General features: G+C 40.1%; 1 protein-coding gene across 14 annotated transcripts in view; it reads left to right on the forward strand.

Moving 5' to 3' along the window:
• The window catches only part of kmt2ca (lysine (K)-specific methyltransferase 2Ca), a 489,348-nt gene that overhangs the window by 328,300 nt on the left and 144,058 nt on the right, over positions 1 to 16,990 (forward strand). For all 14 annotated transcript variants that reach the window (XM_059639788.1, XM_059639789.1, XM_048520987.2 and 11 more), the window contains 3 exons: positions 6,615 to 6,731; positions 9,001 to 9,102; positions 10,937 to 11,041. In XM_059639788.1, the coding sequence (XP_059495771.1) occupies positions 6,615 to 6,731; positions 9,001 to 9,102; positions 10,937 to 11,041 (324 nt within the window). The remainder of the gene's footprint in view (positions 1 to 6,614; positions 6,732 to 9,000; positions 9,103 to 10,936; positions 11,042 to 16,990) is intronic.

Genomic DNA, 16,990 nt, shown 5'->3' on the forward strand with positions numbered 1-16,990 from the left:
TCCTCTTGTGGGTGGCAGGAGCCAGTGAGTTTGTTGTACTTACGATGTTTGGTGTCCAGTAAAGCTGAGTAGAACTGGGTGTTCAGTCTGTGGATCCTGCGGAGGATAAAAAACAGCAGAGGTCCTTTGCTGGTCTGGGAGAGGGAGGCTCTGAGCTGGAGCAGGCCGGATTGCAGTGCCTGGAGGTGCCGGCGCATGGCTGCGAGTGTCTGTTTCAGGACTCGCAGGGAGAAACGCTTCTGCAGGGTTTTTAATATTCTGGGTGTAGAGGTGGTCACGGTTGGGACCAAATTGGGAAGGCTTGAATGTAGACTGTAGTTCAATGGGGATGATCCAGTTCTGTAGGCAGGTGCTGAGGAAGGTGATGTGGCTGTGGTACCTGGTTTGCTTCAGGACATGGTTGAACAGTTTCAAGGCTGAAGAGATTACAAGAGAGCTGCAGTGGGAGAGTGATTCCCTGAGGTTGGTCCGCAGGGAGGAGGGTAACTTCTTCAGGTTAGGCATCCCTGGAAGAGGCTTCGCAGTGAGGTTAAAATTGTCAGAGATAATGGGAACTGCAGATGCTGGAGAATCCAAGATAATAAAGCGTGAAGCTGGATGAACACAGCAGGCCAAGCAGCGTCTCAGGAGCACAAAAGCTGACGTTTCGGGCCTAGACCCTTCATCAGAGAGGGGGATGGGGTGAGGGTTCTGGAATAAATAGGGAGAGAGGGGGAGGCGGACCAAAGATGGAGAGAAAAGAAGATAGGTGGAGAGGAGAGTACAGGTGGGGAGGTAGGGAGGGGATAGGTCAGTCCAGGGAAGACAGACAGGTCAAGGAGGTGGGATGAGGTTTGTAGGTGGGAGATGGAGGTGTGGCTTGGGGTGGGAGGAAGGGATGGGTGAGAGGAAGAACACTCTATTTGAATTCTGTCATGATCACTCATCCCCATAGCACCTTGCACAGGCAGATTGCCAGTCATTCACATTTCTCCATGTTATGTTCCATTTGTCAGATTTTGGCCTCTCTCTCAATCTCTCTGTATAGGTAAACAAATTTCTTGTATCCTCTTCCTAGCATAGTTTCCTATCTATCTTGATCACTCTGTCTTGAATATCTGATCTGCACAAATTCACACTTCTGATCTGCCAGATTGGCTCATTGATTGGTCTTGTCAGGATAAGATATTAATAGGTATTGAGGTTTCTCAATTTGCTTCAGTTGGCTATGCTTTCGCCTATGATCCTGAGGTTGTAACTTTAAGCTCCATTTTAGATGTAAACACACAAATTAGCCTAACACTTCAGTACATGACTGAGGAGGGTGTTGTGTTGCCTGAAGTACTTATTGCAACTGATGTATTAAATCAAGGCTGCCTGACTGTGCAGGTTTTTTAATTCATACTTAAGAGATGTTCATTCACAGTAAGGCAGTGATTTATTATCCATCCCTAATTGTACTTGATGGGATTACGTTTTGAAGTACTGCAAGCCATTTGATGGGCTCTCAGTGCTGCCTTTTAGAAAGTTCCTGGACTTTGCCAAAATGTTGAAGCAGCAATAATTATATATTTTAAAGCGAAGATCATTTGTTATGACAGAAATGGGAGGATTGCATTGTCTTTCTCTAATCTCCATGGGTCTTAACAGAAATGTAGTTGTTTACTGGTTTCCCAAATTAGCCAATCATGTTTTATCTATATTTAATTTTGAAAGAAATGATCCTTTAATGAGGTTTTTTAATAAATATGACAGTAATAAATCAAATCAAATGAACACAATGTTTAATGTGAAACAAAACATTTTTCAATGATTTTTCTTCAACAGGCTAATCACCAGTTACTCTGAACAATATCCAAAACACATGCTGCAACCTGACAGTGAGAAACCCAAATAGTGGTCTTTCATAAAGAAGCAATTAATATGAGATGTGACACCAAGAAATGCGTTTTTTTTAAAAACGCACATCCATCTTTTCATTTACCTCTTTGTTTTTCTGAAAAAAATCAGAATCTAAGTATCCTCAATCCTTGAAACTTAAGCCCATAAAAATGGTTAAGTATGAAGTCTTTGTAACATACTTCGGAACGTTAGTGTTTATGCGCATCTGCTGCTGTTCTTCACGTTGGCGGAGATTACAGATTTGAAATGTGCGACAAAGGAATCTATGACTGATAGCGCACACCCCAGTCATTGTAAGTTCTCAATGAGATGGTGGACATGTTTGCAAAAGGTGGAGGCACCAAGCAAACAAGTTTCGTGGGTGGTATCAGACTTCTCAAGTGATAGTGCAGCTGTCCCTATCCAGGCAAATAAAACATGTTCCATCACACACTTGACTTGTGCCTTTTTTTAAAATTCATTCATGCAATCCCTAACTGCTGTCAACAGAGTTGGTGATCTGTTATCTTGAACAGATTATAGTGTGGGGGCACCCAGTGTGTTATTTGGAAGGGATTTCCAGGAATTACACCTAGTGACAGTGAATGAATGGTGATATATTTTGAAGTTACATTGGCATGTGGCTTGGAGGGTAACTTGGCAGGTGGTGATATCCAAAGATCCTGCTAAGCTGCACAGCAGAGCTGTTATAGAATCTATGCCTGGCATTCACTTCCAGAAGTCACGACCCATGTCACTCACCACGTGGTCCCCAGAGCAGAAAAACAGGCGGAATCTCTGTGCCCTTGTGCATCTGCTCTCCTCCTTTTAGGAAGGAGAGAGAGAGTTCGAATGTGCAGAGGAAAGAGCTTTGAGTTCCTGTTGTGGATCTTGTAGATAGTACTTGCTATTCCCACACTGTCAGTGGTGGAGGAGGGAGAGAGGCAAATGTTGGCGGCGGTGGATCAGGTTACTTTACCCTAGATGATTTCATGTTGAGAGTGCTAATGAATCAGCATTGTTTTATCACATTCCTGACTTGTATTTGATGGAGGTAGACAGACACTGGGGAGACATTGAGGTGAGATACACACTAGAGAATTCCTAGGCTCTGACTTATTCTTGCAAGCAGTTTTATTGCGGATGATTTTACTGAATTCATTTCACCATCTGCAGTGTAGGTAGATAAGATTCTGATCCATTTTCCCAGTGCATTCTAATTTACTAATCCAATGCCATTTCCTTTACACCATCTCCTTCCCCATGCTTCAGGCATGGAATAATCTATGTCTGTCTGAAGAGGTGCAAGCAATCTCCACTGTGTCCTGGTCAATATCCTGCTCTGAATTGATACTTTAAAGCAGTGCATTATTTACTTTTTTTACAGTTGCGAAGAGCTTCATGTGTTTGTTTACATAAGTGAATGAGTTTCTAAAATAAGTAATGAGCTGTGTAGCAATTTAGAATGTAATAGAGTATTATGTAAGTGCAAGTTCACTGTACGAGATTGAGGCCCTTGTGTTGAAGCATAAGAATCTCATTTGCTGGTAGGGGAGTTACATTTTGTCGAAGCGCAAGGTAACAATGTAAACGGTGGAAATAGTGCACAGAAAATTAGCTAGGTTACCCCTAACGTCACAAGGAGTTCAGACTTTTTCACCTTGCAGGAGGGAGGGAACTTCATAAGAGGGTTGAAAAGGGAGATTAATCCAGCATGTGTCACATTATTGATGGAAACTAAATAGACAGTAAGTAGAAACGAGTAAAGATATTTCAGAATTGTGTAAAAACACACTTCACATTGGGGTAATTCATAACACCTTTCTGAGATTGATGCTTGAGGTAATATCTCTTAAATAATTTACACGTGCTAAATGAGACAATAAATTTCATAATCTTCATAGAGATTTATAAAATTTATGTTGAATGTTCTTTTTCAACAGTGCTTAGCTTTGTTATTATGTCTTCTATGTTTGATCCTTCAACTCCAGTAATGAAAAGCAATAAAATGCTGAGTGAAGTATTGGGGTTCTCCAGATTTGTAATTGTTGCAGCTAAAACTTGAAGACATCACATTCAAATGAGTTATCTTGATGAACATTCTGTCCAGTTTCAGAAAGTAGGTCATGCTAAATGATTTTGCTGGGGATAACTACTCTCCATTAGATATAGTTTGGACTGAAATATTGGTTAACTCATTTTGAGTCTGTGCACAGGTTACTTTTCAATGTATAATTGAGATTATTGTAGAGGAAAGTGAAACTACAAAATGTCAGCCTGAAAATACCTTTGGCATGCAACAGTGTCTACTTTTTCATTATAATACTTTGAGGGTGAGAAATCACTTTTGCCAGAAAATAAGTAACAGAGTTTCTTTCTTGTGCTGTGATACCAGTTTTGACAGTTTGATTCTGTGACCTTCGTGTTTTTCTAGTGGTGGAGTCTAATTTTGTTTATTTGTTATTGTGATCATTGGAATCCATCTAAGAGTGAAGAATGTTATCCTCAAAATTATAATATGTAGTATCTTTTCAGAGATTATGAGCCAAGCTGTTTTACTGTGCCATTTTAAGACTGATTACAGATTTCAATGTGGAGGTATATTTAGATCCCTGTAGTCTGTTGTTGTTAGGAATGAAACATCTGTGCAGGAACTTCTTCCTGATTCTTAAATCCTGTCCTTACTTGCTGTCCATGATCAGTTTGAAGATGAGGGTATATTGAGCATGTTTGTGGTGCTTACCAGTTGTCTTGATTTTGTTGTCTGAACTTGTAAAGTGAAGAATATGTATTTGCACAAGGTGCTAAACACTGAGATTTGTAGAGTTTTGCTTCACCCACCCCATCTACCAAAGACCTAGATAGTTTGTTGCAGCAGTGGAGGAACATATAATTTGCTTAAATAAAAGTCAGATGATGGCAGTAACGTTTTATTTTCAAGATTTGGTTTGTCAGTAACAAGCCCAATTGGAGCAATTTATATATTTTTTTAATAGAACTTGTATTTAGCATACAGGTCATTGAGGCAGTCTTCTAAGTTTCTTTTTCAGTAGAAATTCTTTATTTGGCAGTAACAGTGAGATTCTCCCTCCTTTCTTGCATGTCATTCCCAATAACCTTCAGTCAACCAATTTATTGCTGATTCTTGGTGTTGCAGGTTAATATTTAATTGACAAATGAGGTCTATCAAAAAGATATAAAAACTGAACTGAGAACAGTGACTAATTTACAGTGTGTTTGGAGGAAAATCTCATTATTTGACAGTACTTATATAGTACATATTTGACAATAAATAAAGCTTTAAAGTACGCATTTCTTGGATTTGCCATCTGTTTTATTAAAGATGAGTTTAGAGTATAAAATATATTCATGAAATAGGTAATAGTAAAAGCGGATAACAGCTTTTTTCTTGATGGTTTTTAATAAAATGTTTGCTTAGTTATTTTCATCATTCTTTAATAACGTGAGCCTTGCTGACAAGGCCAAAGTTTAGAGCCCATCCCTGATTGCTGTTAAACTGAATCGAGGGGGGTTAGTAGTGTAGTGGTGATGCCAGTAGACTGGTAACCCAGAAAACCAGGCTATTGTTTGAATCTCACCATGGCAGGTGGTGACATTTGGAATAAAAGCTAACCTGATTGTCAGCTTTCATACTAAGCTAACCCTGGTTTATTTGTCCTTTTAGGGAAGGAAGTTTGGTATCCTTGCCTCATCTGGCCCACATGTAACTCATCGTTGTAATTGGCACTTATGCGCTGTCTGAGTAATTAGGGATGGACAATAAATGCTAGCCTAGCCAGTGGCACCCACCTTGCATGAAGAAATTTTCAAAAAACTGATAAGAATGCACCACATCACTGACTGTGGAGTTACTAGGTCAGGCAAGGATCAGCCTGTTCCCTTCCTTAAAGAACAGCAGTAACTCAGATAGTTTGGAAATAACAATCGGTGATTGTTGTCACAGTCACCATCACTAAGACTAATTTTAGAATGCTAATTTATTCATTGTTTTTAAATTCCACCAGCTGCTGTGGTGAAATTTGGGCACATGTCCCTCTGGCTTAGTAGTTAAGTGACATTACTCCTTAAAAAGGAGTAAACTTGCTTGCTGTCCCATTATCGCCTTTCATTAAACAACGCCTCAATTTTAATATTGTATCAGAGGTAAGGGGAACTACAGATGCTGGAAAGCCCGAGATAACAGAGTGTGGAGCTGGATGAACACAGCAGGCCAAGCAGCACCTTAGTGGTCCCAAGATGCTGCTTGGCCTGCTGTGTTAATCCAGCTCCACACTTCTGTTATCCCAATTTTAATATTATTTGCTTTCAAATCCCTCGAGCCTAATCCCTTCCTAACTCTGTAACTTCATCCAGTCCATAACATTCTGAGCTGTATTCCTCTGGTTCTAGTGTCTCAGTTGTAATTGCTTCATCATCGGTAACCATGCATTCAGATGAAGAGGGTGTACACTCTGGAATTGCCTCCTTGAATCTCCCCACATTTCTGCCTCCACCTCACTTTGTTCCTTCAGTACACTCCTTAATTCCCGCCTCTTTGATGCTTTAGGTCATCTTACCTAATAGTTTTTTTTAATGCCTCAGTATCTATTGTATTTTATAATGCCCCTGTGAAACATTAATTTGCTTTACTGTTTTAATGACTTCTACATAAATGCAAGTTGTTTTTAGTCTTGAGAAATATTGGGGTACATTGTATTCAAGACAAGACTTTTCTGAAGCATTGTTTTAAATAGGGTCGTGGTGCTGGCTTTCCTGGGAAGAAGAGACCACGTGGCACAGGACACTCTGGTCGGGGAGTTAGAGGCAGATCAAAACTGAAAAATGGTATTGGTGCTGCTATAACGCCAGGAGTAAGTGGACACTATTTCTGTTTCTCTGATTGGATACAGACTCTATTTATCTGAAGGGAGATTATTGTTCCAATTGTACTGTTATTATATTACTGTTGATGACCTGATGTATCTTGTTGGTTGTTACATTGATCTTGTTGAATAAATCCATTTGGAAGGCAGTTTATTGGCTCTGTCAATTGTATATGCTATTGCATTCTACTTTCTTGTATTGCTATTTGTGGGTACTGTTGGCGTGTTTGTAATGTTATCACTTGACTTCACACTGCTGGAACTTAAATAGACACTGAAATGTTGCTTTTCCACCAGGCAGGTGGGTGCAAAGGAAGATTGTCCTTTGACAAATAAGTGCTTTACAGGCATTTTGTTCTATAATTGCCCAGTATTACCCATCCCTTTGTTAAAAATCTTCTATGGTACTCCTCCCCAGTTAAATTTAGAATGCTGAACTTACCACGAATTTACAGGAAGGGTGGAACTGGAATCATTATCCTTTTTTATCGTACACCTAAATAAGGAGAGAATTCTCATCTTGCATATGCTTTCTGTCCCTCATTTTCAGCTGGTTTAGTAAAATCATTTGCGAAAAATTGTTTTGCTAGTTTTGTTTCTTCGGATTTATTTAAGAGCCATCATTTAGGGGCTTTTCAAGAACCTTAACTAGTGAATGGACTTGTGGCAATAAGAACCTTGAAATCGTATTGGTTGAAATTGGATTTTCTTGCATATGAAGTTGCAGAATTTTTCTTAGCTGAATTATTTGAAGATGAGTACATCTCCAAGATAAGTATAATTTCAGAAGGTCCCACTTGAAACAAAAAAAACACAATACAAGAGTGAATGGATAAAAACAACAGAAAATACACAAGTTTAAGATGTTTCATATTTTAAGAAGTATCCTCTTGTTGAACTTCTGTGTTATATGTGAACCTTGACTCAAAAATGATGTCATTCAGGTCTCGGAGTGATTTTCATTGTATGAGCTTCTCACTAAAATAGTTTAATCTGATTTTAAATCAAGATGTAGTAGATCTAGAATTAGTGGCAAAACTTTGCAAAGAAAAGTTTTTTTAACCTGTTTATTAACTAACTATCTCTAAAGAATAGGAGCCGCCACTGATTGATCTAATTAACTGCATGCAGTGCTGGGGGTCGTACAGTCCAATTCAGGTTTTAATTCCTTTTCTGTGTTGATTTGATTGGTCTCACTCCATGAAATGGGAGGTTTGGCAGAGGTTATTGCTCAGCAGTCTCCACTGACAGTACAGGTATGAGAGAGACCAGGCAAGATCTAGTCTAGATTTGGACTAGACTGTCGTTGCTCCTAGTTTAGCTAAGTATCTGATATCATTAGGAAAAATGATTTAAATGAGGTGTTGAATGCTATTAAGCAAAGAACTGTTTCATTACTGGTACGTCCTGTGTAAGGCATGAGTCAGGAGTGTTTTGCTTGACATCATCCAGGACAAAGCAGCCCACTTGGTTGGCACCATGTGCACAAGCATCCACTCTCACCACCACCAATGCTCAGTTGCAGCAGTGTGTACAGTTTACGAGATGCACTGCAGAAGTACACCAAGATCCTTAGACAGCACCTTCCAAACGCACAGTCATTTCCATCTAGAAGGACAAGGGTAGCAGAATAATGGGAACACCACTGCAAACCCTCCATGCCACTCACCGTCCTGATTTGGAAATGGATTGCCTTTCGTTTACTGTGGATCCTGGAACTCCTTCCTTGAGGTCATTGTGGGCCAACCTACAGAATGTGGACTGGAATGGTTCAAAAAAGGCAGTTCACCACCACCTTCTCAAGGGCAACCAGATGTTGGCAATAAATACTGGTCAACCAATGATGCTGACATTCCACGAGTGAATAATAAAAGAAGTTACTGCTAAGGGACGGGGTACACTGGGCCTTGCAGATCAGGAATGTTCCAGCATGACATTGGACTTGCACTCAACTGAGGCTATAAAGCAACAAAAAGTTGGATTACCAGCTAATAAAATGATTTCGTTATCAGAGTCGTTGCAAGAGTTTCCAGAACTTGCTCTTGCAAGGGATCCTGGCAGTCCTATTGATATATAAATATTCAACATGTTTAAAGATCAAATAAAGCAGTAATTTACCCTAACATCTGAAGCATGTATCGGAGTAACTCCATGCTGAGAAAGGTCATTGGGTGCTTATCCCTTTGATTTTTTTAAGGATATGATTTTTTTATATCAGAAAATATAACCTTTAATAATTGTACACTTTCCGTTGTAGGTGGGTGCTATGGAAATGATGGTCAATAAGGATGAGGATGAAAACTCGATGCATAACACCGTTGTTTTATTCTCTACAAGTGACAAATTTACTTTGAAACAGGTAAGGAATGTCCTCAGTTTAAATAATAAATCATTGGAGTAGCAGAAACCTATTTACCCAAAGTAGTCTACAACATTGTCTTTAAAATTAGGGCATCTGGGACTTGGGGTAATCTGTTCATGGATTGAGGATTTGTTAGACTTTTAAGTGACTCTTGGATAGGCACATGTAGGACAGTAAAATGTAGGGTATGCAGGGTAGATTGATTTTAGGAGGATACTAGGTCGGCACAACATTGTGGGCCGAAGGGCCTGTACTGTGCTGTACTGTTCTATATTCTACGTATGTTCTTAACAGAGTAAGGCTAAAGGGTTAGCTTTTGAATGACATGCTATGAGACTGAGGGTATTGAAAGGATATGTGCTTTGGTTTTGGTTACTGATGGTCTATGATCAATGACTGAGGTGAGGCAACAGAATTTAATGTATTCAAGTTAGCTACTGGTGCGAAGTTGACAGTAAGTGTGAGGAGGAGGCAAACAAGCTACAAAATGTCAATTTGAGTGAGTGGGCAAGGACATGGCAGATTTATAACGTGGAAAAATGATGTTATCTACTTCAGAAGGAAAAACTAAAAGGTGAACATAATCTAAAGTAATAGGGTGTGCAATAGAGTTTAATCATCTTACCTAAGAATTGGATATGCTTGCCATAGAGGGAGAGCAACAAAGATTCACTTGTCTGGTTCCCAAGTTGAGCAGATTGTCCTCTGAGGAATGATTCAGCACAGCTATGTGTCCTAGATTATAAGCTACAGGCTTATGTAGTGCCTGAGAGAGTTGACAAGATCAATGCTGAAAGGATGCATCTCCTGATTGGAGAATCTATAACAAATATTCACATTACAAACTGGGGGGTCAACCATTTCGGATTGGGAAGTAAAATTATTTTTCACTCAAATAGCTTTAATTTTCTGGAATTCTTTGTCTCAGAGCTGTGGTTGCTCATCGGGTTTTTTTAGGATCATCTATAGATCAGTAGATTTTTATGTCTGCGAACGGAGTCAGAATATAGGAATAGTTCAGGGAGGTGAGATTTGAGTAGATGTTCAACCAAGCTCTTATTGAATACTGGATCAATAAGCTGTTCAAAGGACAGAACGGTCTTATCGCACTCCCTGCTTATTCTGGCCTTCTCTCTAATTTCAGCAGTGTGGAAATCAAACTATGATTAATTAAAATACCATTTGATATAACAGTATTGAATGAATATTTTGCATTCTGTTTGGTTTTTACATAACATGGCTATAGTTTGTGTTTTTCTAGTGGCAGCTAGATTACAAAGTACTGTCTCCCGTTTTAAAAAAAAATTCAGTTTTCCCTGTGGCAAAAATGGAATACAGTTTATTCGGTAACTGTAAACCTATGTCTCCATGATAAGAACATTGAAATAAAAGCTAGGATCATTAAACACTGGGTAAAGATAGCAGAAGCTCAAGTTTGACTTAACTCTGCAACATTGAAGAATTGATTACAATCATTAATAAAACAGAGACTATTTATTTGTAGCATTTATCAGTTTACATTTGTAAAACACCCTAAATGAAAGTTAAAATTCTAAATAAATATTTGAGATAAATTAGGGAACAAGATGCTGAGCTGCTGGGCGATTAGGAGGGGGTAATTCTCTAGTCAAGAGGATTGGCTTTTGAGACATTTCAAAGCTGCCAAGGAGCTTGAGGATATGAAGGCTATCGATCACTTAACCGCCATCACAACATTTTAGTCTTTTAAATCCTCTGAATAAATTGAAAATACAGGTTTTATTTGATTGTTTGCTGTCCTCAGAGAAGAATAAATGGACGTTGTTTGACCTGCTGCTTAATTTAATTTCAGGATATGTGTGTTGTTTGTGGAAGCTTTGGGAAAGGTTCAGAAGGCCGACTACTTGTTTGCTCTCAGTGCGGCCAGTGTTATCATCCCTACTGTGTCAGTATTAAGGTAAGAGTTACTTTTACTTAAGAAAATGGATCATAGATTATAAATATAAGGCTGAAACATTCGTAAAAATCTTCAGCTAGAAGTGATGTGTGGATGATCCAACTTGGCCTCCTCCACTGGTCCCCAGCATCAGATACCAACATCTACCAGATACTCCATTTGATATCAAGAAATGGTTAAAGATTGCACTGGATACTGCAAAGGCAATGAGCTCTGCCTGTATTCTGGCAATAATACTGAAGATGTATGCTCCAGAACTTGCCACACACTTAGCCAAGCTCTACCAGTATCGCTACAACACTGCCAATTACTCAACAATGTGGAAAAATTGCCAAAATATGTCCTGATCACAAAAAGCAGGACAAATCCAACCCAGCCAATTACTGCTCCATCAATCAACATGCGATTATCATAAAGTGATGGAAGGTGCCATCAACAGTGCTTTCAAGCAGCACTGACACCCAGTTTTGGGTACAAGGCCATTGAACTCCTGACTTCATTAAAGCTTTATTTCAAGTTTGGACACAAGTGCTGAATTTCAGAGGTGACTTGAGTGACAGCCTTTGACATTGAGGCTACGTTTGATTTTGTGTGGCATCAAGGAGCCCTAGCAAAACTAGTATCAGTGAGAATTGGAGCAAACTCTACTGAAGTGTGGAGTTGGAATCCCAACTGGAAATGGTTTTGGTTGTTGGAGGTCAATCACCTCAGCTGCAGGGATCTCTGCAAGAGTTCCTTGTTAATGTTCTTGACCCAACCATCTTCAGCTGCTTCTTCAATGATCTTCCACCCATTACAAGGTTAGAATTAGAGAAATGTATGGACGACTACGCAATGTTCAGCACCATTAGCATCTCCTCAGATACTGAAGCAGTCCTTGTTCCAATGAAACAAGACCTGGACAATATCTGGGCATAAACTGAAAAGTGGCAAAAGACATTCACACCACACAATTGCCTGGCGATGATCATTTCCAATAAAAGACAATCTAACCACTACCCCTTGACATTCCATAGAGTTACCATCAATAAGTTTCCCATTTATCAGTATACTGTGGCTTATTATTGTCCAGAAACTCAACTGGTCTTGCCAGATGAATCTAGTGGCTACAAGAGCAGATCAGAAGCTCTAGTCTCCCCAGAGCCAGTCCACCAACTACCAAGGTTCAAGTCAGCATAGAATACATCTCTGTTGCCTGATAATTGCAGCTTCAGCAATACTCAAGAAGCTTGATACCATCCAAGATGAGGCAGCCCAGTGATTCATATCACATCCACAAGTGTCCACTCCATGTAGGACCAAAAATGGAGTTGCTGGAAAAGCCCAGTGGGTCTGGCAACATCTGTGAAGGAAAAAACAGTTAATGTTTCAGCTCTGGTGACCCTTGCTCAGAACTGATGATGGTTGGAAAAACATCAGGTTATACACAGAAAATAAGGAGGTGGGTGGGGTAGGGAGTAAACAATAGGATAGAGCCCAAAAGAGAGAGACAGTTGTGCTGACAAAGGACTTGCCAACTATCAGGCTGGAAAGGTGAATAGTTGTTAATGGGGACTCATGGTGACTGAGAACAGGGGATGTGTAATGGCAGGCCATGTGGTTACAAGACCTGGTGTGTGGGGTAGAGGGCTGAGACATGGGAGAGTTTAGGCCCTAAAATTATTGAACTCTATGTTGAGTCAGAAAAATTGTAGGGTCCCCAGTTGGAATTGAGGTGTTGTTCCTTCAGCTTGCGTTGGGCTTTGCTGGAACACTGCAGCAAGCCAGAGGCAGAGATGTTGGCCAGGGAACAGGGTGGTGTTTTGAAGCGGCAGGTAACTGGATGCTCGGTGTCTTTTTGGTGAGCAGAACGTAGATGTCCCATGAAGCGGTCACCCAGTTTACAATTTGTTTTCCCCAGTGTAGAGGAGACCACATTGTGAGCAGCGAATGTAGCAGACTAGATTCTGGGAAGTGCATGTGCACCAACATCGTTAGCAGCAATGTGCACCATTAAAGGTGCACTGCGGATGGTTGCCAAAGAACCTGAGATGGCATCTTCCAAACTCCCTCCCGCTTCCATTCAGAAGCACAAGGGCTGCAGTTACATGGGAACACCGCTATCAACAAGTTCCTTTCCAAACCACCCCCAATCCTGACTTGGAAATATATTGTCATTCCTTCATTGACACTGAGTCAAAATCTTGGATTTTCCTCATTATGTGTCAGCCTACAGCACGTGGACTGCAGCACTTCAAGAAGGCAGCTCACAACAGCCTTCTCAAGGGCAATTAAGGCAGTAAACAGTGGCCCCTCCAGGGGCAACCACATTCCATGAGCGAATAAAAATACCAAATATTCCATGTCCCCATGCTTCTCAGTTTAAATTACTGCACTTGTACATTGTGATTATGTTACTGACAGTGCAGAGGCTGAAGTGAGCTTCTGGTGATGTAGAACATAGAACAGTACAGCACAGAACAGGCCCTTCAGCCCACAATGTTGTGCCGACCATTGATCCTCATGGATGCACCCTCAAATTTCTGTGACCATATGCATGTCCAGCAGTCTCTTAAATGACCCCAATGACCTTGCTTCCACAACTGCTGCTGGCAACGCATTCCATGCTCTCACAACTCTCTGCGTAAAGAACCTGCCTCTGACATCCCCTCTATACTTTCCACCAACCAGCTTAAAACTATGACCCCTCGTGCTAGCCATTTCTGCCCTGGGAAATAGTCTCTGGCTATCGACTCTATCTATGCCTCTCATTATCTTGTATACCTCAATTAGGTCCCCTCTCCTCCTCCTTTTCTCCAATGAAAAGAGACCGAGCTCAGTCAACCTCTCTTCATAAGATAAGCCCTCCAGTCCAGGCAGCATCCTGGTAAACCTCCTCTGAACCCTCTCCAAAGCATCCACATCTTTCCTATAATAGGGCGCCCAGAACTGGACGCAGTATTCCAAGTGTGATGTAAGTTGAAACCCCATCTCAGCAGCTGGAAATTCAAATTCAGTTCAATTAATAAATCTAGAATTATAAAGCTTGTGTCGGCTGTGATGACAACTTGTTATTAAAAACTAATCGCAGTCACTAATGTCTTCTTGTGCATGACTCTGGACTTCGGACCAACAATAAATGTGACTGCCTCTTTACTCCGAAGTGTCATAGAACATAGAACATTACAGCACAATACAGGCCCTTCAGCCCTCAGTGTTGTGCAGACCTGTCATACCGATCTGAAGCCCAAACCCCACAGTTAAACTGAACCAATACCCCAAAGTATAAATAATATGCCTCCGCCACATGGCTGCCAGCACCTCAGGAAGGTGACTCACTTCGGGAGGACAATTGGGGATGGGCCAGTGGTGACTAAATTCTTTGAATGAATTAAACAGGAAAATCTCAACTCTGAAACAGTTTCTTGTTATTTACCTTTTTGCCAAGTTTCTGAGTCTATGATCTCCAAGTAACAAACCATTTGCTGGAGAAAATGTCTGTTGAGTCTATCATAATAATTTTTCTTGAAAACATGTTAGGTTGCATTTCAACTTCACTTTTCCAAAGTGTTAAATCCTGACTTTCCAGATCCTACACTTCAAGTCCAAAGAGTAATCCATACATTTGGACTGTGTACATATTCCGAAACTTGCATCTTAATTTCTCTTATACTCTTTCTGTCCATATGTGTCCTTACTAATTGAGGTGAAGAAATAATCCCTTACCAGGAAGTGTACTTTTAGTTTGTGATCAACATTTGATGTTTGCTGCTTCCACTGATACCGTAATACCTGAGTAATAGATGGAGAGAAAATAAAACCAGACCTGTTGCCCACAGTTGAAACAAATTATGACTCAGTCTGTGGAAAGAGGAGAAATTATTCAAATCAGCCTTGTCCATAAAAGACACCCATCCGTTCCATGCCCCATGTAACTTTCTTCAATATTGCACGCAGACCAGTGCAGTGAAATTATTAGATAAATATGTTCAGCTTCTGCTCTTACACAGCCAATATATGCAACATTAATTTCTATAATTTGACTATGTGCTCCTTCTTTAAGCGCGTCTAACGAAGATATTATTCCTGGAAGGAGTGGAATTTGCATACAGGAATGATAGAGGATTACAGGGCAAAGGAAGAGAGGAAGGCAGTGGTACTTATTTTTGGCAGTTCTTTTAAAGAGCCAGCAGAGAGAATAAGCTGAATGGCCTCCTTCAATACAATTCCTCCAGCTCTGTAGGCCACTTAAATTCCAAACCTGTCTTTAATTTCTGATTTAGCAATTCAAGTGCAATCCAGCTTCTAAACTATTTTTTTTCTTTTTAGACATCCAAGAATTCTTAAAGTAATCTATGTCAGTAATTGTACATACTTGCAACTTGGTCAGCAACACTCATTCCGACCAGTAGGTGACAAAATTAACAGGCATGAAGACTTCTCGATAAAATTCTTCTTTTCCAAAACACAGCTTATTAATAACCTGTGGTGATTCATAATTCACTTATCATCATGGTTGGAAGTGCTGAAGTGTCTTCATTGGACCTCTGATATCACCTTCCAGAATATACCTTTTACAAAGTGCATATAAAAGTTGATCTTGTGTAAAAGCTGTTGCTGAGGTTTTTGGCCTAAAGAAACCCGCAGATTTACATATACTTCACATAAAAGTTGATCTTTTTTTTAAAAGAGATCAAAGGTATATTGGTTCAGCCCCAATTCTCTACAATTATAGCAAAAGCCTCCAATTATTAATGATGTTACACTTGGCAAATTTCCTCTTGTTCTGTATTGCCAATTAAGATGAGAAGAATATAGACTGATTTTTGCATTTTTGAGGAGGGAAATTAACAGGATGGAGAGGACTAATAAACACTGCATGTGGAAATTGGATGCAGGGACCATCTTCGACAGAAAGCTTCACATAAATGGGTGGCCATATCTTCCTTGTCATTGGAATCCTTGCAGATATCAGCACAATGCAATCGTTCTGCACAGAGGTGTAGTTGAAGGACTCAAAGCTGTTAGCATGTCATTTTTGAACAGCAGAGCCTCGCCCTTCCTTTCCTTCCTTTATCTTTACCCAGTCCCTTAGCAGCATTGAAACCACAGATTCTGCCAATGTCACAAGAGCCTGCAGGAGGTAGGGGACCTTCTTAATAAAATCAAAGAGAGGAAACAAACGACATGCATTGGCACTGCTTCCTCAATTACCTTGAGACCTGTGTTAGGTGTGTTGGCACGTATGTGTGAAGGAATGGAAGGGCGGGGCTCTGCTGTTCAAAAATAACATGCTAACAGCTTTGAGTCCTTCAACTACACCTCAGTGCAAATGTTAGTCAGTTAACCCTTTTCCTAAAAAAAAACTGGTCTTGTAAATTCAACTTTGATCAGAATCGTTGCAGTATATTGTCAATGCAGAGCTAAGTTCGAGGTATACCTTTAATGAGGCACACACATTGTATGTTCAACTCTATCCTTTATAGTTTTACCAGCCTTAAAGATAATGCATAATTTTGCAGTGCAAAATAATGATAACAGCAAGGGCTCAATTCCTACATTGGCTGAAGTTACTGCAAAGGATATACTTTCTCAACCCCTCCCTTGCCTGATGCATGGTGGCCCTCAGGTTAAACTACCACAAATCATGTGTCTCTCATGAGAAAAAAGCACTGTAGCCTGGTATAGCTTTTGCAACTTTACTACAAAAAGCCTATTTGCTTTTACACAGGAGATTTCTGCAGCCGAGAGTGTGAATCTAAGATAATACATTCCCTTCTGGATGCTAGGGCTAAGGATGTCTCAGAGTGGTTGAAGCATATTCTCAAAGTAGAGAGAGAAGCTGGAAGATGCTGTACACATTAGCAGAAATGACATAGTTAGGGAAAGGGTTAAGGCTTTGAGAACGAATATAAGGGATTTTATTGAAGTCTAAAAAATAGACCTCAAAGATAGTAATCTCTGGCTTAT

The sequence above is a fragment of the Stegostoma tigrinum genome, chromosome 2 (assembly GCF_030684315.1).
Source record: "Stegostoma tigrinum isolate sSteTig4 chromosome 2, sSteTig4.hap1, whole genome shotgun sequence".
Classification (NCBI taxonomy): Eukaryota; Metazoa; Chordata; class Chondrichthyes; order Orectolobiformes; family Stegostomatidae; genus Stegostoma; species Stegostoma tigrinum.